The following is a 26129-nucleotide window of genomic DNA, read 5'->3' on the forward strand; positions in this document are numbered from 1 at the left end:
CGGGGCGTGAGGGCGGCGGGATCGGGCAAAGGCGGGAGCCGGAGAGCCGGGAGAGAAACGGGAGAGGGGAACGACACCGGCGGCCCCGGGACCGCGCTGGTTCCCGGGTGGTTCCTGGTTGGTTCTCGGGTGGTTCCCGCGCCGCAGGGTCGGGTTCGCCCGCCCCCCGCCCACGCGTGTACACCGCACACCCCCGCACATGCGGCGGGGCCCGCAGTGCGCATGCGGCCCGGTACGGCGGGCGCGGAGCGGAGGGCGGGGGCCGAGCCCGTGACTCAGGTAACGCGGCCGCGGCCCCTGCGGCCCCGCCGGGACGGGACACCGCGCTCCCATCCCTCCGGGGCGGCCGGGCGGGGCTCCTCCCCCCGGGGAGCTCGGTACCGGCGATGCCCCCGGGAGGGGCAGCCTGGCGCGGAGGGCACCGGGTGTGCGCGGCCTGCGCTGCGCGCCGCAGGGCGGGAGGAGCTGGTACGGGGCCGGGGGTCTGGGCACCGCCCGGGGGTGTGAGAGGAGCCGCGCCCCGGGGCGGCAGATCGCTGGTTTTATCTTGTTAACCTTGACTCGTGTTCCGGGAAGGAGCTGGGAGCCTCCCGGGAGCGGCGGGATAACGAATAGCTGCGGTGGTGTCCCCGCTTCGGGCGGCGGTCACGGTGAGGACCCGACCTGCCGGGGACAAGTGCCTCTCCAAAATCTGCCCCTGAGCTCGGGTCTAGGCTCGAGATTTATTGACCAAGCCCCAAGTTGGTGAATGTTCAGCACAGGGAGCAGCAGCAGCAGTGTTTGCTTTCGGATTGTTTGAAGTAGTTTCTCTTGCCAGTGGGGTCTGGGCAGCCGGTGTGGAGATCGGGGAATGAATCAGTTCCTCGTGCAAGGGAAAGTCGGTGGTGTGTGGGTCGTGAAGGGCATACTAAGGATATTCTGCTTCCTGGTGTTCGTACTTGGAACCCATTCTGACAGATTGCTGAGTTAAAGGGGTGCTCCAGCTCAACTGTATCCTTCGAATTGACTGCAAAAGTTTATTTTGCATGAAGCTGTTTGGAATTGTCAGGTTTTCTGAAAGTGGATGTGCTCAAATAGTGTTGGAATTCTTATTGTGAAACTGTCAGGGTTTAGTCGAGCAGGTGGCTCTGTTGCCTTGTCTTTTTTGACCTCTGAGTGCAAATTCCATCCTATCTAAATAGTATTTTGGAGGTTTTTTTCTGCTTAAATTCACATAAAATTGTGAGGTTCCCACACAATGTTCTGAATTCCTGTGCTCTGCCTTGATGAACTTTCCATGCTGATTAAGGTTCTGTGAGTATGTTCTGTGCAGGGTTTTGCTGGAATGAGGAGTCCTTTGACAAAGGATGATCATCCTTGTCATCCACAGCAGTGGATTCCCTGTGTGAGGCCCTCAGAGGAATGGTGGTCAAATTTAGAAACAAATAATTTCTATTCTAAGTTTGTAAGAGAACACTCTGATTAACATTCAGATTCCCACTCAGATCTGGTTGCGGGAGGGAGTAAAATGAGCCTGACAGCAGAGCCTGATGCAGCTGATACTCTGTGCCTGGTTGTGAAGTGCAGCTGGGGGGGTTATTGCTGCCTTTTTCAGACCTTGGAGAATGTCCCCCGGCCTGAGTGGGAGTTTGGAACTGTTTTGAACTCAAGCAGAAGATACAGGAAGCTGAGGGCAAAAAACGGTGAACTGACAAACTCTGCAGGTTTCTGGCCAATACAGGGAAAGCTCTGGGCTCGTGAGCCCCAATTTACAGTGTTGTTCTGAGGAGCAGTGCAATATCCGTCCTTTTCCTGCTTCCCCCCCTGCCGGCACAACTTCCAACCAAAGGTCTCTGTCTCTATGCAGAAATCATGATGGGATACTGTGGGGCTTAGTTCTGAGTGTGCAGCCTAGAAAATCACAGATGAGCACTTTTGAATTAGCAGAGGCTATCAGAGCATTGCTGTTTAAATGAATCAAGTGCATTTTAAGATTTACTGCTGCTGTTACACATTCAATGCTCTGACTGTGCCTAATTGCTGGTTAATGACAACTGTAGACCCAAATGTGATTTTGGAAGTTAGCTGGCAGCGCTGGCTGGAAGATGCAATTGGAGAGTCAGTTTTGTAGTGGTTTATTTCTCTTTCTGGTCTAACTTTCATAGTTTTTCAAATTGTGCATTACGTGTTGGATATTACTGGTGATGTAACAGAATTGACAAGGACTTTTTGCAATGATTGATATAATTTTTTCTCCAGTGAAAATGAAGAATTTATATATTTTTATTGCTGTCCTGTTCATCCCATGGAGCTTTTCTTTGGCAAAGTATGATGAATTTGAGGATGGAGATGACATTATGGAATATGATGATAATGACTTTGCTGAATTTGAAGATGTGAATGAAGATGCAGTCACAGAGTCTCCTCAGAGGATCATCACTACAGAAGATGATGAAGAAGAAGCCACTGTAGAGCTTGAAGGTCAGGATGAAAATCAGGAAGACTTCGATGATGCAGACGCACAGGTAAGGTGTCTCCTTCCTCTATGTGTTTCCTAATACAATTTCCTAATAAATTTCTCTGCACTTTTCTTTCTCACCTTCTCTTTTTGGATTTTACTTGCTGGGCTTTGGATTTTCATGCTGCTCGTGATTTTGTCCTTTAGGAAGGTGACACTGAGAGTGAGCCATATGATGATGAGGAATTTGAAGGGTACGAAGAGAAACCAGATGCGTCTCATAGCAAAAATAAAGACCCCATAACAATAGTTAATGTAAGTATAACTGTTGATCCACTTTCTATTTAGAATTCCATCACTTATTTTCTTAAGACAGTATGCCAGGAATGTCACTGGGGTACTAATATACACTTACAATGAACACAATGTGTTTTTAGCTTGTCTGGGGCTGAAGTTTCAGATTAGAATTTGTCAGCTCTGATGGTTTTTGAAGCCAGTCTCACTGCCCACCCTGCATCACCTTTTTGTCTCCCAAAACAGTCTTTCACAGAATGGTCAGGTACTCAAGGTCTGAATTTTTATTACTCCTGAGATCTCTTTTTAGGTATTATAACTGACCTTGGTAGTGAAAATTAAGGTTTGGGTACTTTGTGACTCAAGGGTGGTATGGTGATAGCAGAATGGCTAATTAGCCTCTGAGGTGGCAAAGTCTGGAAGGCTTCCCTGCTCCCCCAAGGAGTCTGTGGCTCTTGGTGGCATCCTGAGAATGTTCCTGGGCATTTGGATTTCCACAGAAGTTACATGATCATCAGATAGTGCTGTGATGGGCAGGGCATCAAGCTCAAATGCTCAGTGAATTGAAGTGCTAGGCTGTTTACTCTGAGGGATATGTGCTAGCCCAGGCTCACTTGGAAGTGAGTGCTTTGTTTGTATTAAGCAGGTATTTTGGGAATGCTGTTATCAGTTGTTTCCTGTATGATTACTGTGCCCCAGTAATTACTGTGCCCCAAGTGCATTATGTAGGCTTAGCTCTGGGCTGTTGCCTTTGTGGAGCTTATTGCTGTGTTGGGGATGGACCTTCTCCAGTACTCTGTGTTTCCAAAATTTTTCATTATATAAATAACAGTTTCTGTTCCCTTACATAGGTACCTGCTCACCTTCAAAACAGTTGGGAGAGTTATTACATGGAGATCTTGATGGTAACAGGTCTTCTGGCTTACATCATGAACTACATCATTGGCAAGAACAAAAACAACCGCCTGGCTCATGCTTGGTTCAACACTCACAGGGAGCTGCTAGAAAGTAATTTTGCTCTTGTTGGTGAGTTCCATAATGACAAGTATCCAGTTTTAGTATTTGAATAAAGCTGTGTTTAGACTGGCATTTAGGCCATAGAGAATCCTTCTCTGTACTGTGGTGCTGTCAGCTCTAAGCCTTCTGCTGAGCTGTGGTGTCTCAATTTGCAAGTTTAGATTGCAGTTTTCTTTCACTGTTGTTTTCCTCAGGGGATGATGGCACTAATAAAGAAGCTACAAGCACTGGGAAACTAAATCAAGAAAACGAGCACATATATAACTTGTGGTGCTCTGGAAGGGTGTGCTGTGAAGGAATGCTCATCCAGTTAAAGGTAAGGATGAGGGAGTGTGTGGTGCTGTTTATGTGTCACCAGTTGTCAGGTTTGAGAGGCTTTTCCATTCCTGTGTGAGCAATGCCAGCTCAAAAAACCCAGCTTGGCTTTTGTGCTCATATTCAGATACAGAGTTCTGAATACACACACATGAAGGAAAACTGATCATCTGAAGGTCTGTACAGACCTGTGTTCTGCCCCTTAAAGTGAGCACCAAACAGCAAGTGCTTGCAGAAAGAGTATAGAAACCAGAGCCCTGCACCTGGGATGGAACAGCCCCACAGTTCATTTTCTGACTTGAGGGGACAAAGCCCTGAGAAACTCCTCCAATGCAGAAAGTGGGCCTGCTTTTGAGCTATATTGGTCATAGAGGGAAAACACAGCTTAGATACTAGGAAGGAATTTTTTACTGTTGTCTATTCAGCTGATTTCTGTGTTTACCACCTTATGTTTTTAGTTTCTCAAGAGACAGGACCTGCTGAATGTCCTGGCGCGCATGATGAGGCCGGCGTCGGACCAAGTGGTGCGTACTCTGCCCTTCAGATTAGCTCTGATAAACTGTTGCATTCCTTCAGTTCTGCTCTGCTGCTTTTGATTGTTCCAGGTGATTTCTGTAGTATTCCATATCTTCCAGTTCAGTAACTGTTGAAACAACCTCAAAGAATTGTTTGTATTTCTTTCCTGCCTGTGAAATGCAAACTGCTGATGACTGGAAGTTGCTTTATCTGTGGGTTTTATCATTTGAGTGGTTTTGTGAGCAGTCTATCCTGATTCAAGACCTTATCTTGATAAAAAGTGTTTTTACAATCTGAAATACTTAGTGATTGTTCATCTGTCTGTTCATTCTACCTGAACAGGACTGCTTAACCCATATGTTGGTCTGTTTCACAGCAAATAAAAGTCACGATGAATGATGAAGATATGGACACATATGTGTTTGCTGTTGGAACCAGAAAAGCATTGGTGAGACTTCAGAAAGAGATGCAGGACCTGGTATGTACATGCACATTGATAAATAACAGCATATAAGAATCTAATCTGCATATTCACTGTTTTCTTGGGAACAGCTGAAAACCTGTGACCGACCTGTTGAAACTTGTGGGGAAAAGACATTTTCATCTACAGATAAAAGTGTAACAGAATCAAACATCAGAAGTGCTCCCCCCTGACAGACCTGCAGGGAAAGAGGCAGTGGAAAGCAGCTTACACTTTTCTTTTGGGGTATAGTTGGTTTAGCAGAGGCTGCAGTATTTTGTCAGCATACACAAGTGTCGCTTCACCTCATTTAATCTGCACAAAAGACTTCTTCAAGCATTGAAGAGTAAACTTCATTAGTGATATGTGATGTGGAAAATTTAGGTTTAAGTAATCTGTTTTTACGTGATCTGAAATTAAAACTTTCCATATGTTCAAGCCCTGAAAAGAATTGCAAAGCTTGCAAAGAATCCAGTGATAACAAGCAATGCTTTGCAAATCTTTTCTCTCAAGTAATAGCATGAAGTGTGGTTGGTAGGGTGCCAGTTTTTGTTCTGTTATCAAATAATGTAAGCAAAATGCCTTAATCCACTTTGAACGCTCCAGCATGGATGTATTAGAATTGTTTTATCTTTTTCCTTAAAGTGCTGACTTCTGAAGGAAAATACTGACTTAAAGACTGTTGATGCTGTGTGCGGTACTTTGTTTGAAATATCCCCAGCCAGGCTCAGTGACTGAGTGTATTTTTTATTGTTTCTTTTTAGGTACTTTTAGAGGTCCCACTGTTCCAGAACAGTTCAGTCTGATATTTAAAGGCTTGTGTTTCTTTTTCTTTCTTATTGTTCTCTTTGAAACAGAGTGAGTTCTGCAGTGATAAACCTAAGTCTGGTGCAAAATATGGGCTTCCAGATTCGCTGGCTATCTTGTCAGAGATGGGAGAGGTCACGGAGGGAATGATGGACGCTAAGGTAAACTTAATACCTTAAGTACCCGAATGAATTAATACAAATACTCCTTGGTAATCCTGGCATTTACAGCTTGTATGCTCTGGAAAAGTTCACATCTTTATCAGTGTCACTGTGGCGAGCTGAGCAAAGCAATTCCCTGAGTGATACACAGAACCATAGAATGGTTTTGGTTGGAAGGGACCCTAAAAATCATCCAGCTCCAACCCCTGCCAGGGGCAGGGAGCCTGGCAAATCCATCTGGAGTGGGTAGGCTGCAGCTGGATTGGTGTTGGGAAAACTAACTCCAGTTTCTCTTTCAGATGATCCATTTCCTCACACACTATGCTGACAAGATCGAGTCTGTCCAATTCTCGGACCAGTTCTCCGGTCCAAAACTTATGCAAGAGTACGTATAAAGCCAGAGCTCTGTTCAGGCTTAGTCTCAGCTGTGCTTCAGAAATGCACAGAGGCAGCATCTCTGCTGCTTCCCTGAGCCGCCTAGTCCAGAGGTTTCAGGGGCTGCTTCGGAATTGCCAGGTAGTGGGTGATGTCTTATCTGAATTACCATGTAGGTCCTTGCAAGGGTGTCTTATGCTCACAGGCATATAAATATATTAATAAAGGAACATATTTTGATTTAATTATAAGACAGCTTATGTTTATACCTTGTACTAAAATTGTGGAGAATCTGTGAAAGGTAGGCCTGAGATTTTCACATTAGAATACTATGATATTTTGGGCAGTGAATACTTAAACTCTTTGGAAAATATTTTGTTTTCCTAAAATATTTAGAAATCTTTAGTGGTATGAACAACAAGGGGATGTGTGAAGCTGAATGTAATTAAAACCATACAGGCCTTCTTAGTGCTCAGCTGCTCACTTGACAGTCAGAGGGGCTGGTGCTGTATGTTTTCACACTCACACATTTTCCCTGCGGGCTTTTGGGTAAAACAGTTCAGGAATTTGAATAGTTTGAAACTTAACTTTGAGTTATAGCTAGGCTTTTAATGTTTATTTTATTCAAGTACTATCCAAGTGTCTTTTGCTTCATGATGAGGTTTTTTTTACCAATATTACTTACTTTGTGTTTTTCTTCACTCATTCCAAACACTTGTTCTTTCTTCCAGGGAGGGCCAGCTTACAAAACTGCCCGAAACTAAAAAGACACTTTTGTTTACATTTAATGGTAAGAGAACTGTTGTCTGTCTGTGTCTATGGGGGAGTGTCGGGCTTTTTGTTTAAGTCACATGCTCGTGTTCTGTCATCTGTGAATGATAATGTGTGATGAATGACTTCAGTGCATGTAACAGGCTCATTGATAAATAGAAGGCAACAATACACCGGGGACTAAGCAGCATATTATCATGCTAACAGGACACTCAGTCTTGCTGTTATTGACCTCAGCTCACACTCCTCTCTCTTGAAGGTGGCTTGTTTTTAAACCACAAGCCTTGCAGGAACTTGGGCAGACTCAATCAATTTACTCTGGTTGAAATAAAAGTGGCCTGTTGGGAATCAGTTCTAGAAAAGAATAGATCTTAAAATATCTTCAAAATTCAAGCCCATAGCTTCAAATGAAGCTTCCTAAAGAGCAGGATCAGAGCATCTTTATTTCATGAACAGTGTGAGCCATAAGGGAAGAGCATGACAGCAAGTAGACAAGTCCTGCCAGTCTCTCTGAATGAACAAGAAACTCTTTATTTCAGTGCCTGGTTCAGGCAACACTTCCCCAAAGGACATGGAGTCTTTGCTGCCTCTGATGAGCATGGTTATCTACTCCATTGACAAAGCAAAGAAGTTCCGGCTGAACAGAGAAGTGAGTAGTGTCTGGTTTTCTGTCCTCTGGACACGGTATGGAATTGGAACCATTACAACCATTACCACTGGAGCCTTGTGTTTCTTGTATGACTGCTAGAGATCCTGCATCCTGCTCGTGGGGAAATCAGTATAAACTGCATTTGCTTTTCTCTGTGCAAAGGGTAAACAAAAAGCTGACAAGAACAGGGCTCGGGTGGAAGAGAACTTCCTCAAGCTGACTCACGTGCAGAGACAGGAGGCTGCCCAGTCCCGCCGGGAGGAGAAGAAACGGGCGGAGAAGGAGCGAATCATGAACGAAGAGGATCCCGAGAAACAGCGTCGGCTGGAGGTGAGGTGGATGTTCACACTGCTGCAGGCTGCTGGCAGATCCCTCCTGGAGATCTCCAGGGCTGCCTGTAGCTATAGCAGCAGTAGCAACTTTGATTTCTGTTTGCTGGAGGGCAGACAACTGTCAGGGTATTTGCTGGTGCTTTCTGAAACACATGAAGGCTGCCAGTGAGATGGGAACCCAGTGCTGGAGGGCTTTTGTTCGGCTCTGAAATGATCTGCTTGCTCTTTTGAAGAGATCACCCATGTTTATTCAGATCCCTGTCCTTGCCTACAGGAAGCTGCTCTGCGGCGGGAGCAGAAGAAGCTTGAGAAGAAGCAGATGAAGATGAAGCAAATCAAAGTGAAAGCCATGTGAATGTCCTGAGAATTGTCTCAGTGCCACCTGTGGAATTGTAATTCACAGGGTAGAAAGACCTACATAACTCCATAATCCTCTGATTCCTTGAACACTAGTAACCATTAAGAGAAAAGTTCTTGCATTGGTGTTACTTATTTAAGTATTACAGCAAAATGTGTGGAGAGCTTTGTCTCGGCAGTTCTGTTCCAGGTGGTACAAAGTTTTGCTACTTGTCTGTTTAAAAAAAATTGCAATATTCTTGGATGCTTTTTGTCATTTGTTCTTTAAAAAGAGAAGACTGTAAACCTGTCCATGTGTGCTGGTAACATATTCATGCTTTGGTTTTAAACTTTGGTTTTAGTTATTGGGAGGGAAAGCGGAAAAACTTAGGGGGAGGAAAACTGCACAATAAACATTTACTGTGCATTTATTTTCACTAAGGCACAACACAGAGCCTTCCATACACAGTATGGATTCTTCAGGGATTTAAGCCCAGTAGAATAGAAGTGATTTTTTATCTTCTTTTTTTTTTTACAAACAAAGGCCTGAAGCAAGTATTAGGTGACCTGTGGGCATGATTGGCTTACATGTAAAACATAGAGAGGGTTAGAACCAAGGGAATGGAATACATGGACACTTTCTTACTTGTGTGTTTGGATGCTGCAAACTGAAAACAGTGTGAAGTCTGTGATGTCAGCAGAGTGTTCTTCAGGAGTGAGTGCATGGTGAGTCAGCAATTCAACCAGCTGTCCTTCAATATTTTTAATGGTTCAAGTTTGCCTCAACCACTTCTCTCCTGATCTCAGCAGCTGCTGCCCAGTTCACTTCAGCCAGGAGCCAGATCCAGTGGAGTACCTGCAGTTGCCAATCTCCCCAAGCCATTGAAAATGTTTCAGAGGATATTTGTCCTCTTCATCTGGTCAGTGATCACTTCAGGGTTTTGAGTCTAAATGGGAAGAAGGAAGTGAATGCCCTGTGCAAGCACTTCGCTGGGAGAGCTCTGCATTTTATAAATGCTTCCTGTCCAGAAGGCATTTTATTGTTGTTTGTAACAGACTTTAAACAGTTTTGTGGGGAAACAATGTCCTGCATTTTCTTGTTCAATACTTTGTGGAAACTTGGTTCTGAGGCAATAAGAATTAGCTGCTGTTGAAACAGCAATTGCTTAAACTCTTTTTTTCCAGCATGGGATACTTCACCTTGATTGAAATGCAAATGTCTGTAACCTGATACATGCAAATACATAAATTTTATAATGGTTGGTAAAATTATTTAAAACCAAAACTAATGTAGATTATGTGGAATTTTAGCACTATTCAGCTTTAAAGATTAATATGTTATTGTTTCACAGAGTTATTTGAAAGGAAATACTAGTTTGTGCTCTTTTAAGTAAGTGGACAGCTTTCCTGAAGTCCCATCCAGTTGTGGGCCATGGCAGCTAATTTTGTAATATGAACATTCAAATGAACAATCCAATGAAGAGTAAAATATAATTGAAAACACTCCTGCTTTACTTGGCTTGTGTTAGTGTTCCTTTCATTTAGTAGAATCTGAAGAAATTCTTCCTGATGTCCAACTTAAACCTCCCGTGGCACAGCTTGAGGCCTTGTTCCCTGTCCCTTGTTCCCTGGGAGCAGAGCCTGATCCCCGCCTGGCTGCACCTTCCTGTCAGGAGCTCTGGAGAACACAAAGGTTCCTGCTGAGCCTCCTTTTCTTCAGGCTGAGCCACTTCTGGTGCTCTGGCCCTTTCCCCAGTTCCATTCCCTTCTCTGGACACTCCATATCTTTCTGAGGGGCCCAGAGCTGGACACAGCACTTGCGCTATGGCCTCACCAGTGCCCAGCTCAGAGGGACAGTCCTGCCCTGATCCTGCTGACCACACTTTTGGACAAGCCAAGTGCCATTGGCCTTCTTGCCCACCTGGGCTCACTTTCGGGTGCCTTTCAACCAGCAGCCCTAGCTCCTTTTTAACTGGGCCTCTTTCCAGCCCCTGCCCCGGCCGCGCTGTGGCGGCTGACGTGGCCAAAGCGCAGCAGTTGCTGCTGCAGCCCCTTGGGCCCTGAGGGACACAACATGGCGCCGGCTGCTCGCGGGAGCTTCCGCCGTGACGTCACGCGAGCGCGCCCGCGGGTCACGTGTCTGCGCGTGACGTCACGCGCAGAGTCAGGCCGGTGAGCGGCGGCCGCAGCCTGAGGGGTCCGTGAGGGGCCGGGGGGGCGGGCAGGGCTCTGCGGGACACCGCGGGGACAGGCGGGGCGGGCAGGGCTCTGCGGGACACCGCGGGGGCAGGCGGGGCGGGCAGGGCTCTGCGGGACACCGCGGGGGCAGGCGGGGCAGGGGTCCCGAGGCGGTCTGAGGGCGTCGCTGCTCTGGGGGGCTCCGGGCAGTGCTTGCCGACGTTACCGCTCTCCTGGGCCCTTCCTGGGACTGCCGGGCCTGGGGGAAGTTCGGGGGTGTTGGTGCTTTGTGGGAGCAGCGGGTGGTGCTTAGCGGAGTTGCTGCTCCCCTGAGGCTCTGCCGGGCCGCGGGTAGGTGAGGGACCTGCGGGTGTCGGGGTGAGGGCGGCGAGCGGTTGTCGCTGAGGGGCTGACGCGCCCCTGTGCCCGCAGGTGTCCCACCCTGTCTGCTGCGTGTATTCCACAGCGGCGGATCCATGTCTTTCCTTGTAAGTAAACCCGAGCGCATTAGGGTGAGTGTTCAAGACCTTCCAGCTTCCCTCGCGTCTCGGTAGAACGAGCCTTGCGCTTGTGCAGGCTGGCCGGGCCTGGAGAGCACCGTGAGGGCACAGGAAAACTGATTAGAGGGTTGGTTACAGGACGTGGCTCGGTGTGCAACCAGCGCTGGTTAAAAACCCTGCACTGAAGCGTTTATTGCTCGCACATACACGTGTATCTTCTTGGGGTGCGGTGCAGAGGGGCTGCAATGGGCTTTGCAGTGAAGAAAAAGGGCCATAATGCTGGCTGTTTTCAGCCTTTCTTTACGAAGTAGCCTCCTCACCTGTGTCACAATTTATGGGTTTTCTTCCTTCACTTCACTTTGCTTGCAAAGCTAAACACAGCAGCTTTGCTTGATTTTGCTATTTAAAATGAGGACATTTCCTGCAACAGAACCACTTTTATTGCTTTCATATGGTATTCTTACCTACAAGTTTAGAGTCAGCATCACCTAAGGGCTCATTGGTGCTTTCTAGACCGGCTTCCCTTGCACTAAACAACATCAGCTGTTTATGAAATTATTTTGCTAAGTAGAAAATTCTGCTATGGGAGTGTTAGTGATTGATTATTTAACTTCATGATCAACACTCTGCAAGCTTAAAATTGCCTGTTCAATCTGGCTGTCTGAGGGGGGTTGTAGCAGGCTGCTCATTTTTGCTGTATGTGCATGTATAAAAACTTGTTTGAATGATTTAAAATGATATTAACTTTATTGCAAGTGCATGCTGATGGGGAATAACAGCAGCACCTGTGTGGTTGCTGGGTTCATGTCACTGTCTCAAAAAGGGAATATCCTTGTCCAAAGTAAGGATGTCGCTGACGATGCAGCAAATCAATTTCAGACCACCGTAGAATCATTGAAAGTGGTTTGGTGTTTTTTTTTTTGTGTGGGGAAGGGGGAAAATAAACTTTTCTCTAGATGGAATAACTGATTATGTGGAGAATTTTTATCTCTTTCAGCGGTGGGTGTCTGAGAAATTCATTGTTGAGGGGTTAAGAGAGTTCGAGCTGTTTGGAGGTAAGTTTTCTTCTCGTTAAGTGACGCTGCTAGAAATGTTTTATTTTAGCTGTAAAGCTTGGTAATTTGGTAGTAAAGATGTATCTTAACATTAAAAGAGATTATTAAATCCTATTGTAAATCAGGGTATTCAAGCTGGCTAAGTGCAGAAATTTAACGTGGAAGTATCCAAGATCTAGCAAATTATTTGGAAATCATTTCCATGTTGATAACAGTTCTATTTTAGTTCTGTATTTCTTAGCATAACCTTTTTTTTTCCTGTGCAAAAGATGGATTTGGGGGTTGGAAAGGTTAATTACAATTTTCCAAGTAAGAATAGATTTTGAAACTGCTGATGGCTCCCCAGGAGCAGGAGCTGATGGGTTTATGCTCTGATTCTGCATACCAAAGTTGTCCACTAGGATGCAGAATTCCTCATCAATGACCTGGAAGACAAACAGAGCATAGGATACATGTCTAGATCTTGAGCTTCCAGGTGGAGTAAAAGAGTTTTTACTACTTTGAATAATATTAGATAATTTCTTCTGTATTTGAGGGTCATTTTTGAATGTGTTTATAATCATAGAATTGTTCAGCTTGGAAGGGACCTTTAAAGATCATCAAGTCCAAGCCCTCTGCAATAAGCAAGGACATGACAATGTTAATATTTAGAGTTACAGTAAGAAAAAATTGTCACCTTACATTTATGTCAAATATACGAACAGTAGCACTGTTTGAATCTCTCTGATCCCATACATATACTGCAATATGATTAGTGCTGCAATTTTGTGTGTAAATTAAATGTCTTTGTATAAAACAAAAAATCATGTATATTTGGTATCAAAAAGCGTCATCTAAGGTTATTTACTTAGTTTTCCAACTATATTTTAATGGGTATCTGTTGAACACAACGTGGTGAACAATTAATTTCTTTACTCCAGAGCAGCCTCCGGGTGACTCTCGGAGAAAAGTAAGTGACTTGTGCAGGCTGTGGTGCTGTGGTTCATTGCATGGAGATTATTCCTTGTGGAAGTTTGGTTTTTCTTTTTATCTTAGTTATATATCTCATCTCTATATTTAGCTCTACAAGTGTGGAAACAGGTTTCACCCTGGAGTGGAGATTTTGGTGTGTGGTTTTCAAACTATACGTGATAACTCAAAAATCTGAACCTAATCTCTTGGATTTGTATTTTTTTTGTCATTCCCCTTCCCCTAGCCCCTCAAGGATCTCTTTTTGAGTTGATTTAGTTCTGGACCTTCAGAGAATGAAGAAAGAGTTTAGTTTTATGAGACTTCTGAAAAGTGTTTGTTCTGCAGCTGATTGCTCACTGTCTGGTTCATAATGAGCACATAACTCATAAAATGTCACAACTTACAATAGAGTATCTTAGGATAAATGATTCCCCACCTCCCCACACCATAGTGAAACACTGCTGTGAGCAGGTGTTGCTCTAGTTTAAACTAATTGCAAACATTAATTAAGTGTGATTTGATCATAACTGTATGATTGATTTTTGTGGCAGTGTCTAATTTATGGGCACAAAAAATCTCAAAATAGGAGATGTATATGGAATGTTTTGTATAAAATCAGTAAATTCACACCTTTTTTAAATTGCTGAGTGTTAGACATGCTTGGCTGGAAGCAAACTGAGATTAGTATCTGTTTTGGTTTTGTTAAAGGGTTTACTTGGGGTTTGGACACTTTTGCTGATTCTCATTTTGATCTTTTTACATCTAAATAAAATAATATTTTTTCCACCAGGGCTGTAGAGAAAAGTAAATAATTTGGGGAGAGGTTTGGGAGGAAAAATTTTGTTGCTTATGCTGAAGTGAGGGAATGAGGAGGTGGAGAGGAAGACAGCAGAACAAAACTGATATTCCCTCTTCCTAACTCAGATGAATGTCATTTGGCAAATGCTGATCCTTGCAAGCATCACATAACTGATTGTATTATGGCAATTATAACATTATTTGCGTTTCAAAGATTAATTTTCTTTCAGTCTATCTCAAATAAAACTGGGTTCCTGAGCTGAAAGCCAGCTCTAAGTAAATGTCATGCCATAAAACTGGTCCTATGGGACTTCATTTTGCAGCTGCTTTTGACCATACACCAAAAATTGTCCTGTGTGAAACCACTGAGGAGCTTTTTTGCAGTATCTCATAAATGATGTTTCAGTTTAACTTTCTTTTTTTAAACCGTTTTATGATGTTGATGAATTTCTGGTTGAGCTCCTTTTGCGTTAACTCTGTTATTGGTCACTGCTAACATGAGGAGAGGTGAGTGAAGACCTCATATTGGAAGACTTTTCAGTAGGGAATTCATAGTATTTTTCCATTACTGTACAGCCTACACCATTAATAAGATTAAATTTCTTTAATTCTTTGCATCTGTTTTGTTGGCTTATGCTCTATCTGGAGTGGACTTTAATACAGCAAACCACTTACATATTGCTCAGTGTCTCACCAGCTGTCACTGCTCCATAACTGCTTCCCAGCCTCCTGCTTCCATCTCCTTGGTGGTGCCTTTCTGCTTCAGAGGTTTCCATCTGCCTGTGTGTCTCTTCTGGCAATCTTGCAGTTGACAGGACTGTGTGAAATTGCTGGAAGAAGTAATGAATGATACAATTAAGATCAGAATTGACAGGCCTCTTTAGCAGAAGTTTGAAATCTTGAATGTAAAGTTGTTGCCTGTTCTGAGCCAAGGAACAGTACTGTAGTGTTCACTAAAAGAAAGGATTTGGGAATGCTGATCCCAGGGATTTTAGCTATGCTGAAGTGGGATTGAGTTGTTTGAGCTGAAATTATACCGTACCGCCACAAATCTTAATTTTTTCCTTTTCCCTTAATAGACCTATTTTAAAGGTAGGCAGTGTGCTGTTCAAAGCCAGTTGAAAAGGTGGAACTTGGGAGGTGTGGCTCTGATTTACTCCCAAAGTACACTTAGGCACCCAGAGGTAATTTACAGCAAACTCCTATCTGTGCTCTTTGCACTGCATTTACCCTGGGCTGAGAGTAGAACAGCAAGTTCCTGGTTTTTCAGCTGTCACTGTGTTTCCATCTTTCAGTGACGGAAATAAAAAAGGGAGTTTGCTGTCATGGTAGGAAAAGGGACAAACCTTTTCTGCTTCATGTACCATGAGAAAAGGTCAGATAAAGGGCATTTGCAGTTGATGAAGAATGAGGTGGAAAAATTGAGCTAGCGTTCCAAATGCCAGGAGAAGTTAATGTGCTGGAAATTTGAGGTAACTAAAGATGGTTTTAAACGCCAAATAAATTTTAATCCCCGTTAGAATGCTCTCCTTATGACTTTGGAAATTTGAAGGAGTTGGAAGGTATAAAAAAACTTGCAAGAACATTGAAGTTTATCATCTGCAAAATCCTGCTGGGGAAGATTTCTGTGTATGTAAATAAGGCAGAGAGCTTTATGTCAGATGGAGTGAGGGAAAGCTGACAGGCTTGGGAATGCTGCTTCCCTGTGCGGTGTGGGGGTGCTTTTCTTTCCCTTTTTTTTTATAAGCACTAATGCTTTGCAGTTTTTGCTTTCATTTGGAGCTTCTCTTTTCACGTGTGTCTGATTTTCTTCATCACTTGTACCATTCAGCTAAGCAGTTTTAGTTGTGCTGGGCTTATCCCAGGTGAGCAGCTGAAAACCAGGAGCCCCAGCATCTGCCAGGGTGCAGAGAAGGGCTGTGAACAGCTTCCCTTTGGCTCTTGCTTAGGCAACAGGATGGTGGACAGAAGTTTGTAATTATAAGAGAAAGGCAGTTACTGTAAAGCAGTATGTAGGCTGTCCTGGAGGATAATTGGCTTTATCCAAATATTCCTGAATAAATTCTAGCTTACAGTGATTAACAACCTACTTGTTACGTGTTTTGTAACACAGATGTCTGGATCTTCTGAAATGAGGCATCTCCTGAATTTTAATTGATAAATGACTGTTTAAAATTATTTTGACAGCAGTTAAATCCCCTTCTGTATTCCTATTATTTTGAAGTGTATGATAATACAAGGCGCAGATGATTTTTCCAGCAGGTGATCTTTGTTTCCTTTGACCTGACTTCATTTTTTTCCTCAGACAAATGAGGCGAGCTCCGAGTCGATAGCTTCTACCCCTAAAAGGGACACCATGAGCAACTTCCTACCAGACAGCAGCTGCTATGAGTTGCTCACTATCATAGGTAATTCTGGAGAACTGGGTGATCAGAGTCTGCTTTGTAAAGAAAATAATTTCTGCAGATTTGTTGGCCTTTTCTTGATTGATTGCTTATTTTTGATATTGGATACCTGTCATCTTTGATTTTAAAATAATTTGAATAAAAAATGAGATGGCAGTCTTAAAGGTTTGCACCTGGGTGGGGCATGTGGTGGGGTAATGATGCTGGGTGTGCTGTACAGTCAGCAGAAACAGCCTGACACCTGTCCTTGGTGCTCCTAATCACTTTATTTCTGCCTCAGTCCTGAATTTGAAGGACAGGATAATTATACTGGCTAGGAGGATTCCTCTCAGTGGGATACATGCCAAGGGTGGTGTCTGATGGAGCAATTACTCTTTTTTACGAGGCCAAAAGTAGTGTGTGAGGGTGAAGATTATTGAAGGTCAGGGGACAGAGGAGTTCTCCACAGTGCTTCCAGAAGTATTACTGAATCTTCAGTGCTTTCTTTTTCAGGCAGAGGCTTTGAAGACTTGATGGTTGTGAACCTGGCCAGGTATAAACCCACAGGAGAGTATGTCACAGTTAGAAGAGTGAACTTGGAGGCCTGCACAAACGAAATGGTCACATTCTTGCAGGTAACACCAATCATCATGCAGGTTTAGAAGAGGACAGACCAAGAGCAGTGCTTATCAATACTGCAGTCATGTTTCTGCATTTCCTATATTTAATCAAAATATCTTTTATTTTAGGGCGAACTTCATGTTTCCAAGCTCTTCAACCACCCTAACATCGTGCCGTACAAAGCGACTTTCATAGCTGACAATGAGCTGTGGGTAGTGACTTCTTTCATGGCTTATGGTAAGTGGAGAGGGGATATCTTTCTCTGACCATTATATTCTGTGAAATGAAATTGGAAAGCTGAAGTGTCCTTGGGGCTTTTGTTCTGACAGGTGGTGTTGTGTTTCTTTTTAGGTTCTGCAAAAGATTTAATCTGTACCCATTTTACGGATGGGATGACTGAATTGGCCATTGCTTATATCCTCCAAGGTGTCTTGAAAGCACTTGACTACATCCACCATATGGGCTATGTACATAGGTATTAAAAACCGCATTGATCTGTTTTTCTTCTGCTGGAAGTTCTTGGAAATACTACTCAGAGTAGAGCAGAGAATGAATGTGAATACACATTAAGTTTTGTATTACTTTGCTGTTAGAGCAAATCAGTTTGATACTCACAGGAAATGATATCACTGATTTTACTAAGCTGCATGAAAGTGTCATTGTGGAGCAAACTTACCCAAAGACCACTGTATATCTGAAATCACAATCCATAACATTTAGACCTGCATTTCTTCTTGCCACAGAAACATTCTTTGGGAACTTGGAAAAGGGGTGAATAGAATCCTGTTAATTGATCTTGCCCAGCATCCAAAGATGGTTGTTAGGGTTCTCAGCCTCCTGGTAGGAAGCTGATCAAGTATTGTGCTATGCATTGAGCTGTTCAGTAAAGGCCAGGAAACCTGACTGTTTTTCCCTTTTTTCTTCAGGAGTGTTAAAGCCAGCCATATCCTGATCTCTGTCGATGGGAAGGTGTACCTCTCTGGCCTGCGGAGTAACCTGAGCATGATCAACCATGGGCAGCGACTCAAAGTTGTTCATGACTTCCCCAAATACAGCATCAAAGTGCTGCCTTGGCTCAGTCCTGAGGTTTTGCAGCAGGTGTGTTTAAAAGAAACTGCTTGTGTTTAGTGATGTGTTGTATCTGTATAATTTTCTGAGCTCTTAGGGCAGGTTCAGGGGGTGTAGGGTAGGAGACACAAGAGAACCTGCAGAGTTGCTTTCTTGTAGTGAGGTCTATTCCTTTTCTCTGTTCTTAAAACCGGTGACCCCTAGCAAGGGGAAAGAGATGAATGCAGTCCCTGAAGCTGATTTTTCTTTTCATGTAGAATCTGCAGGGTTACGATGCAAAATCTGACATTTACAGTGTGGGGATAACGGCCTGTGAGCTGGCAAATGGACATGTCCCATTTAAAGACATGCCTTCTACTCAGGTAAGGTTTGCAAGCTCCTTTCTGATCCTTCATCCTGGCACATGGAACTGCTGTGCTGAACTGGGATGTGAGCACACAGGAGGGTGTACTGCCTATATCAAATGGGAAACCTTAACTATTGCTTACTGGCGTGATGATGCTTGTGCCCCTGCTCTTCCAGATGCTCTTGGAAAAGCTGAATGGAACTGTTCCCTGCCTGCTAGACACAACCACAATTCCTGCTGACGAGCTGACTATGAAGACCTCCCGTTCCAGTGCAAACTACGGGATGGGGGAGAGCACAGCAATGAGCAATGTGCGTGCAGCCAACGGGGAGCCAGCCCTGCACCCCTATCTCCGCACCTTCTCCACCTACTTCCATAACTTTGTGGAGCAGTGCCTCCAGAGGAACCCTGATTTCAGGTAAAGCCAGGTGAAAGCTGCTCTTCCCACCTGTGCTATTCCAGGGCTGGTTAAACTATGGGAGTCAGCAGAGATTTCTTTCCGAGAGTGTAGTGGAGTGAGGATGTGCCCCATCTGTTGAGGAGAGCAGTCCAGTGTGTAAAATGAGCAATGTTAACACTTGGAGTACTTCTTATATGAGAGCCTGAAAAATTCCTTTGCAGCCTTCCTTGACAGATGAGTGGTGCTCCGCATCAAGAAAATAAACAACTTGAGTTTCTGGCCCCTGTGAGACTGTGTTTACCCAGTTCCCATCACTGCTCTTCAGCCAGCAGAGAGCAACGATGGGAAGTGATCAAAGCTGCATTTTTCTTTGTAGTGAGGTCAGTCTGTAGCCATGACAGACTTTTCAGGGGTGCCCCACAGCTCAGGAACTATCCTTGGCCAGATGTGGGGGTTGCAAGTATGTAACTTAAAGGTTAGAAGAAGGAGGTTGAACTCCTTGCATAAAATATTACATGATAGTAAATGCTTAATAAACAGTGGTACTGCTCAAAAAAGGGAGATAGCTGAGAAATGGGAGAGGCAGGAAGGACTATGTCTTTTCTTATTCCCACTACCTGACTTCAAGCACTGACTCATTTTCTTGTGTACTTCCCTCATTCTACCTCCCTCCCACAGGCCAAGTGCAGGCACTTTGCTCGGCCACCCCTTTTTTAAGCAGGTAAGGAACTAATTTATCTACAGGGAAAGCATGGTGGTTTTGCTGTAGTTGTCTTGCTGTGAGGGTGGGGATGTTGAGTTGCTGAATTTTCTGTGATCTGAAGGATTAAGCCTGCCTGTCCTGGGAGCCACAACAGCTCTTCCCCCACAGGCTGTTGAGTTCTGGGGCGAGGCAGTTCTAACCTGCTCCTTAACGAGACCAAAGGGTGACTTGTGCATTTTCTGCCTCTTGTTCCTGACTGCAGTGCTGGCTGTGCAGCAGCACTTGAGCAGCTCCATTTGCTCATTCTGTCCTTCCTGTGCAGATCAAGCGCCGTGCTTCCGAAGCACTCCCTGAACTTCTGCGCCCCGTCACCCCCATCACCAATTTGGAAGGGACACTGCCCCAGGATCCCAGTGGCATCTTTGGGTTGGTATCAAATCTGGAGCAGCTGGATGTGGATGACTGGGAATTCTAGAAAAATGGACTACACCACATTCTGGAGGAGTTTCCTGAATATTGTAACTTATTGGTCCTGTTCATAAAAGCTGATGAATGTTACAGAAGAGTTTACAGGTCCTTGGGAAGGAACTTCAACTGCTTGTTTACTTAAGAAGTAGCCAGGATACAAACTGACAGACCTCAGCTGGAAAAGGATCAACCCAAGGAGCTGTGGAGTATTCCAGATGGTGCAGTGCCCAGAGCCCCCGTTCTTGCAGCTGAGCACTGGTAGAGCACTCAAGGGGGTTGAGTGAGTCTATGTAGTTATGATCTCTATTTATGTGTTTCTAAAAATCACTGGCTTCCTCATATCACAGTTGAGGCTGCATGTCCCTGCCCTCTTTGGTTCTTTCTCTTTTAAGGGTGCCTTAGAGTTGAGGGGAGGTGGGCAGCTCTTAGTTCTGGGCATTCTCTTAGAACTAGTCAGGTTCCTATAACAGTGTTGTCACAGGGCAAGTTTTAATGGTGGGAGTAAAAAGGAATTATATTCTTAGTTACTGCTTTCTGATGGAAAATGGGAGATCAAAGACAACCTGGTGCTGTTCCAGGCACTCCTGCTGCATTGAGCATTCCTCTGCAGCACTGGATTTTTCCAGTCTGGAGAGGGCTTTTGAAGACTTCTCACTAAATGTTGAGCACTCTGAGCTCCAGGTCAGACAGGGCCTTCCAGCCTCCCCTTCCAGCTTCCTGGGTCATCAGAGCAGTGTGGATGCCTGTACAACATACCAGCTTTATCCCCTTCCAGCTGAACTTCACGTTAGCTGGGCTGGTTTCACAGCATGAAACACTCTTACCTGCCTGTTCTCAGTGACTTACCCTGGCACAGAGGAAAAGTAAATTGATTTCATGCTGATCCTCTTGCTCACTACTCCTGTACAGAATTGAACTTTAACCTTTCCATTACCATTGCTGTTCTGCCTTCCCTCACTGACTGACAGGTAAAAGCTGCTCACGTGGCTCCCCGATTCATGGCTGTGTGACTCTGCCCTGCTGCTGTGGCAGCTCTCCCCCATTCCACGGTGTTTGGTTTTTTTGGAGGTGTATTTAAGGCTTTTAGTTTTACTTTTCCAAGGACCATGGGTGCTGGAGGTCGTCTACTCTTTACTGAAGCACTGAGAATCCTTATGTAGGTGCAGTTGATGGGAGTAGTGGTGCTGGCAACAGGTCCTTGAGTTTATAAACCGTACTTGAACCCGGATAAAGTTTGTTACTCTAGTTTTTTTCCGAAACAAATAAAATATTTCTGAAGTTGTTTTTTAAGTCTGCTGTTTGTGCAGGATGATGGAGTGAATCACAGATGGTGACACAGGCTGGCTGTGCATGCTTGCTTTTCCCTCATTGTTAGGAGTGAAACAGCAGCACCATGGTCAGAAGCAGCAAATTAGGAAATAACTGCACATTTACCCTCCTTCCCCAGATGCACTTAGAGGTTCTGGGGGCTGCCAATGGCTCTACTCAGCCACAGCTCTTTGAGTCTCACCTGTCCTGCCTTGTGCTCCCACAGGGCAGCAAAGATGGAGTCCAGCACAGGTGGACACTGTTTAGTAGCTGCTGGTTGGATACACAACCCCTGGCTACAGCTCTGAGCTTCTTTTCTCCTACAAAAGCTTTATTCAGTTATATACAAAATGGTGCTCTGCTACTGCAGATCGTCTTCGTGGTCTGACTGCTGCTCCTCTTCTTCTTCCCCTTTGTGTTTTTCCAATTTTGCAATGAGCTCTGAAAAACAGGAACAGGCAGAATGAGGCTCTGGGTGCCGGGGCTGTTCCGTCCCAGAGCCAGGGCTCAGGTCCTGTGAACACCCAGCACCAGGGTGCAGCTACCAAAAATTCCATTGCCTACAGAGGCTCAGCTTGGAGCTATCCCTGTTAACTGAGTCCAGGCAGGAGCTGTTAGTTACTCCCTCAGTGCACTACTGACCATACAAGGTGCTGCCTCTGCTCCCATGCCACATCCCCCTTCCCTCTCCAGTAGTTACTCCCCAGGTTCCCCTCCTGGGCAAGCACAGATGCTCATTTTGCATCCAAGATTTTAATATTTCCTGACACTAACTGAGCTCTGCTGGCAGCGAAGGGTGTGAACTCCAGCTCAGAGCCAGGCCCAGCACTAAGAAGGTCCAAAGGCTGGTGCCTTTGCTGCTCCAGGTGCTCCCCTGGAAGCTCCCTCTCCCACAGCTGCCCATTACCTTTTGCAGGGTTGAAGACCCCGTTGGTTTGCTTGTCACACACATAGCAGCGCTGGGATTTGCGGTAGTGCTGGAGGGCACAGCTCTCACAGAAGTAGTGCCGACACCTGTAAGGAGACAGAGGTCACTGCAAATTGCCGGACACAATCACTCTGTCCTGGAGTCAAACTACTGACTGTTGGTCACAGGAACATCAAGGTTGGAAAGGACCTCCAAGATTGAGTCCAACCATTGAACATCACTCTGTCACCCAGACCAGAGCACTGAGTGCCACGTCCAGTTGTTCCTTGGACACCTCCAGGGATGGGGACATGAAAACAAAACCTTAAGGTTAAGGGGGAAAGATGAGGCACTATCTGTGGCAATCTAAGTAAGTGCTCGAATAAGGGCCTGAGATCCCTTCCAAGGGGATGCTCCAGCTGCAGCTATGAGACTCCCTGACTCACAGGATTCCCCCACCCACCAGAGAGCCATGGCAGACAACAAGCAGGTTCCACTCACAGCCTGTGGGCTGGGTTTGTCATTGCCTCAACAGTGAATGAATGACTTGTGAGCTGGATTGACAGCAGACATGTGGCTTCTCATGCCAAACCACTACTTACTTGGTGACCACGGGGTTCTTGAAGGAACCTCTGCAGATGAAGCATTTGAAAGGCATGTCTTCCTCATCGCTGCTCACCTCATAGTTTTCATCATCTGCAAAAGAGAAAGTGAACCAGAGCGGAGTGAGAGGCCAGTCCAGCCCATGTGTAGCATGAAATAATAAATAAGGGGAGAGCACAGCAGGTGGGATTCAATCTGCTGGAAACAATGGAGCTCTGGCATCTGGGTGTTGCTGATGTCAGTAACACGTGTAGGACTGTGCTATAATTAGGGCTAATGAGCCAGCAGGCCTGTTGCTCATCTCATGAGAAAATTCTTTTCTACTTCACCCACCCACTGCTATAAAGAGAAACATCCTCCAGCTCCCTCCTGTTTTCTAGACTTTCTTCCAAACGAGCTGCCACCAAGCTCTGGCCCAGCTGAACAGATAACACCCTTTTCCCCCATTGGCACAGCACTGCTCGTGAACCTTGGGCCACAGCTACAGACACTGAATGACAAATGACATCCCACCTCCTGAGTGTCAGGGGACAGATGGTCTCATGTCCCCAGCTGCCCACAGCTCACAGCTGGGACCCACAAAACAGAGAGCCAGGGGAAACCATCCTCCCTGGGGGAGCTAGGGGTTGTCTGAAAGCAGCAGGTTTGCTCAGCATTGCTCAGTGGTTATTGGCCCTAAGCTGCAGCAGGAGTTCCACAGCTTTGGAACAGAGTCCTGTGAGAGCAGAGAGGTGTCGTACCGTTGACGCCATAGCGACCTTCGTCCAGCTCCTGTTCAATCTGCCAGCCATGTTTGTAGTCCGAGCGGTCATGCAGGAATTTGCAGCTGTCTGAGCAGCACAAAGAAAGAGGAAATAAGAACAAGGCTGCATGGGCAGTGTTACCAGGACACCTCATTCTGGGGCAGCCTGAGCTTTGCCCAGCAGGAGAAATCTGATTGCTCCTCCAGGGCAGCACCAAGCTCCTGGAGCAGGTACAGTGCTGCCAGGCTGGGAGGATCATCCTCTCTGTGCCACAGGGACAGTTTCAATAGTTATTCACATGGGAAGTGGGATAAGGAACAGGAAAACCCTGTTTTCCTGACCTCACATGGTCTCAGTGGACACAGTACCTGTAAGAATGTGGGTCACTGAAACATCCCAGGGGTCCCTCCCAGGACTCCTATAATCACTAATTTTAGAAGGGCCAGCAGCAATGACAAGAACCATACATAAACAGCTCTGCACAGAAGTGTCTGTGACTCAGCCTCAGCACCACACACACGGGGGGTCACAGCTGGACTGGATCCCTTTGCACAGCTGGTGCTGAGCTGCAGACACGATGCACTCACCCCCGAAGCCGCAGAACCCAGTCTCTTTGTAGTCCTTGCAGATGTCAGGCTGGTAGTCCCAGCGCACTGTGGCCCTCAAGTGCTCCGGAGCACGAATGGGGCCTTTCCTGAAAGGGAGGCAGAGGACTCAGCCTGGCTGCACAGCAGCCCTGGAGCAGAGCCCTGGCAAGAACCAGACACCAGACTTGTCAGACAGGCAGAAACTGGCAGTGACAGCAGAGTTCAAGCCCCAAACACGTGCCCTTGGGATGGTGCCTGAGCTCCTCTGTAGTCCCCAAAACTCATCCCAACCCACCTGACCATTCCTGAAAAGGCATTGCCCATTGATGTGTCCTTGGGCTTCACATACTTCTGGTAGTTGTTAATGCCACGGTAAATTTTATCATCTTCCTTTCCTCTCAGCTCCTAGGAAAGTAAGAAGAGGTAACTCAGACTTCTAGGGAAGAAGAGACTCTAACTTTTCTTGACTTGCAGAAGGGGATGAGTAAAGCACAGGCCCTCCTGCTGCAGAACATGAGCTCCTAATGAGCAAGGCTGACTCACCTCCTGGATTTTCTGACTGCGCTCAAAGATGGCCTGGGCATCCTTCTCCTTCTCTGTATCCAGTTCATACACTGCTGTAGCTCCCATGTCTTCTGGGCCAACAGGTTTCTGAAAAGTGAGGAAAACTTGTGACAAGAGTGGAGAGAACACAGAATGTCATGTGGGAATGAACCCAGCACAAGGTGCTTGGCTATTAAGAGGGGACAGGGAGGTGCATTAATAACAAGGAATGTCCAGTCTCATGTTTAGAGTGGCAAATTCTGTCTGTGAGGAAAGGGATCCCCAGCCCCACTCCAGCTGACACCCCAGGCCCCCTGCTGCCCGTCCTTACCGCCGACCTGGTCGATTTGTAGGTGACCCCAATCTCCTTGGCAGGATCCTCGTCATCGCTGCTGCTAGGTGCATAGTCTGGCCGCTCCCTCGTGCAGCGCCGGGTCTGAGGAGGGGACAGTAGGGATGGGGGAGAAAGGCTCCAGTACTGTCCTGCCTGAGCCTGGCAGGCCACTGCAGGCACACCTGGATGGCGCAGGTGCTCCCTCGGTGCTCCCTTACCTTCTGAATCATGGGGTTGGGGGTGTCCCGTCGCCGCTCCTTCCGCACCACGGTGCTACCCTCCTCCCCACTGCTCTCTGCGGGGAAAGCCTGGCGTGAGGGGCATGACCCAGGCCTGAGGGAGCCCCTGCCCGGGACGGGCTGGGGAATCCCACGGGAGATCCAACAATCCCACCCTGAGAGCGCTGTCCAAACGCTCCTGGAGCTCTGGCAGCCTTGGGGCTGTGACCATTCCCTGGGGAGCCTGGTCAGTGTCCGACCACCCTCGAGGGGAAGAACCTTCTATCATCCAGCCTAAGTCCCCTCTGACACATCTACAGGGATCCCTCACGCCCTGCGCCACACGACAGGGGCTGGGGAGGGCAGCCGAGCGCCCCCGTGTGGGCAGCGCGCTGGGGCTGCACCAGGCCCTCCCTCGCCTCTCCATTCCACCGTGCCGCACCAGCTCCGCTCCCCGCACCTCCCGAGTACCTCCAGCCCTCACCCCGCTCCTGGTCGCTGCCGGGCCGTTTTCGCCGGCCACTGCCCGCGGCTCGGACCCGCTTCTTGAACACAAAGCTGCAGACGCTGCTCTCTTCCGCCATCATGTGCCACAGATACTGCGGCGGTGGATAGAGCGGCGCAGGAGCGGGCAGGCAGCGCGGGCAGCGCCCCCTGCGGGCGTGGAGGACTCAGCGCCGCGGGCTGGCCCGGGGTGGGAGTGCGGGCATGTGTGTGTGAGGGTCTGTGAACATGCGTGTACATGTATGTGCACATGTGAGAGCACGTATGTGAACATACATGTAGGTGTGCGCGCTCATGTATGTGAACATGCGTGCACATGTGTGCTAACACGTGTGTGCATGTATGTGGCCATGAATGCAAACATGCATATATATCTATGATCACACGTGTACATGTATGTGAACGTGTGTGTGCAGGTGTGCGCCCAGGCAGAAGGCACT

The 26129-nt window shown here is 46.4% G+C and overlaps 3 protein-coding genes across 9 annotated transcripts; 2 read left to right on the plus strand and 1 right to left on the minus strand.

Moving 5' to 3' along the window:
• Nucleotide 1: 1 nt before the first annotated feature.
• On the plus strand, nt 2-9984 carry CCDC47 (coiled-coil domain containing 47). Of its 6 annotated transcripts, XM_085039915.1 has the most exons (14): nt 2-117; nt 577-650; nt 2239-2504; nt 2645-2752; nt 3583-3757; nt 3943-4064; nt 4522-4587; nt 4956-5057; nt 5897-6007; nt 6307-6392; nt 7114-7172; nt 7693-7802; nt 7965-8132; nt 8409-9984. In XM_085039915.1, exons 3-14 carry the CDS (start codon nt 2244-2246, stop codon nt 8487-8489), a joined length of 1449 nt encoding a protein of 482 aa, XP_084896041.1. In that variant the 5' UTR covers nt 2-117; nt 577-650; nt 2239-2243; the 3' UTR covers nt 8490-9984. The 6 variants fall into 6 exon arrangements, with proteins under 6 accessions (XP_084896041.1, XP_084896036.1, XP_084896039.1 ...); XM_085039910.1 differs by having other exon boundaries at nt 577-2504; XM_085039913.1 differs by lacking the exon at nt 577-650 and having other exon boundaries at nt 3-117.
• Nucleotides 9985-10571: 587 nt separating this feature from the next.
• Nucleotides 10572-21232, plus strand: STRADA (STE20 related adaptor alpha). Of its 2 annotated transcripts, none has more exons than XM_085039917.1 (13): nt 10572-10667; nt 11081-11160; nt 12146-12203; nt 13124-13152; nt 16258-16360; nt 16850-16971; nt 17086-17194; nt 17309-17432; nt 17884-18055; nt 18283-18387; nt 18548-18789; nt 19450-19492; nt 19737-19874. In XM_085039917.1, the coding sequence occupies exons 2-13, from the start codon at nt 11125-11127 to the stop codon at nt 19758-19760; spliced, it is 1167 nt and encodes a 388-aa protein (XP_084896043.1). In that variant the 5' UTR covers nt 10572-10667; nt 11081-11124; the 3' UTR covers nt 19761-19874. The 2 variants fall into 2 exon arrangements, with proteins under 2 accessions (XP_084896043.1, XP_084896042.1); XM_085039916.1 differs by having other exon boundaries at nt 10573-10667; nt 19797-21232.
• Nucleotides 21233-21560: 328 nt separating this feature from the next.
• On the minus strand, nt 21561-25796 carry LOC146426803 (E3 ubiquitin-protein ligase RNF113A-like). Its single transcript, XM_085039919.1, has 10 exons — nt 25670-25796; nt 25186-25262; nt 24965-25069; nt 24634-24741; nt 24386-24495; nt 24091-24197; nt 23501-23590; nt 22760-22853; nt 22158-22264; nt 21561-21691 (listed from the first exon to the last, which is right to left on the minus strand). Exons 1-10 carry the CDS (start codon nt 25770-25772, stop codon nt 21612-21614), a joined length of 981 nt encoding a protein of 326 aa, XP_084896045.1. The 5' UTR covers nt 25773-25796; the 3' UTR covers nt 21561-21611.
• Nucleotides 25797-26129: the final 333 nt, after the last annotated feature.

The sequence above is a fragment of the Lichenostomus cassidix genome, chromosome 27 (genome assembly GCF_008360975.1).
Source record: "Lichenostomus cassidix isolate B80296 chromosome 27, HeHo_3.0, whole genome shotgun sequence".
Classification (NCBI taxonomy): domain Eukaryota; kingdom Metazoa; phylum Chordata; class Aves; order Passeriformes; family Meliphagidae; genus Lichenostomus; species Lichenostomus cassidix.